Source organism: Tupaia chinensis, unplaced genomic scaffold, assembly GCF_000334495.1.
Source record: "Tupaia chinensis unplaced genomic scaffold, TupChi_1.0 Scaffold142854_1, whole genome shotgun sequence".
Classification (NCBI taxonomy): domain Eukaryota; kingdom Metazoa; phylum Chordata; class Mammalia; order Scandentia; family Tupaiidae; genus Tupaia; species Tupaia belangeri.
The window spans coordinates 591,493-591,955 of NW_006202699.1; the positions used below are offsets into that span (position 1 = coordinate 591,493).

Below are 463 nucleotides of genomic sequence, written 5' to 3' on the forward strand. Positions count from 1 at the left end.
GGCTCCGGGGAGGACTGCGTGGTCCTGCTGATTGACGGGCTCTGGAACGACATCTCCTGCACTTCCTCCTTCCTGGCCGTCTGCGAGTTCTCTGCCTAGAGAGGGTTGCTCCTCGGGACCGCGGCTGCCATAAAACGATCCCTGCTGCTTCCCACACTGTGTTTCATTCCTTCATGGGGTGGGCCTGTGGGATGAAGAAGTGACAAAGGGCGTGGCGGGTATGAGGACTCTGGTCCAGGTCATCCTCACCCTGCCAAGACACAGCACTCAGTCAGGTGAGGCCGCATTAAGTCGCCCTTTCTCAGGCGCACTGCAGCCTGCTGCGGGGCTGTGAGAAGTCACACCGTCAGGGAGGGCACAGATGGCAGCTGTCAGATCTGAGCCCTTCTCCTGGAGCTGCCACTTCTCTGTCAGCTTCTCCTGCCCCCAGCTCCTTCCCATTGCTGCCCTGTTGACATGGGTG

At 60.3% G+C, this 463-nt stretch overlaps 1 protein-coding gene across 2 annotated transcripts in view; it reads left to right on the forward strand.

Annotated features, from left to right (window-relative positions):
- The window catches only part of LOC102500812 (mannose-binding protein A), a 3,238-nt gene extending 3,084 nt beyond the window's left edge, over positions 1-154 (forward strand). For both annotated transcript variants that reach the window (XM_027766383.1, XM_006163749.3), the window contains one exon: positions 13-154. In XM_027766383.1, the coding sequence (XP_027622184.1) occupies positions 13-99 (87 nt within the window). In that variant the 3' untranslated portion in view covers positions 100-154. The remainder of the gene's footprint in view (positions 1-12) is intronic.
- The last annotated feature ends 309 nt before the right edge of the window (positions 155-463 follow it).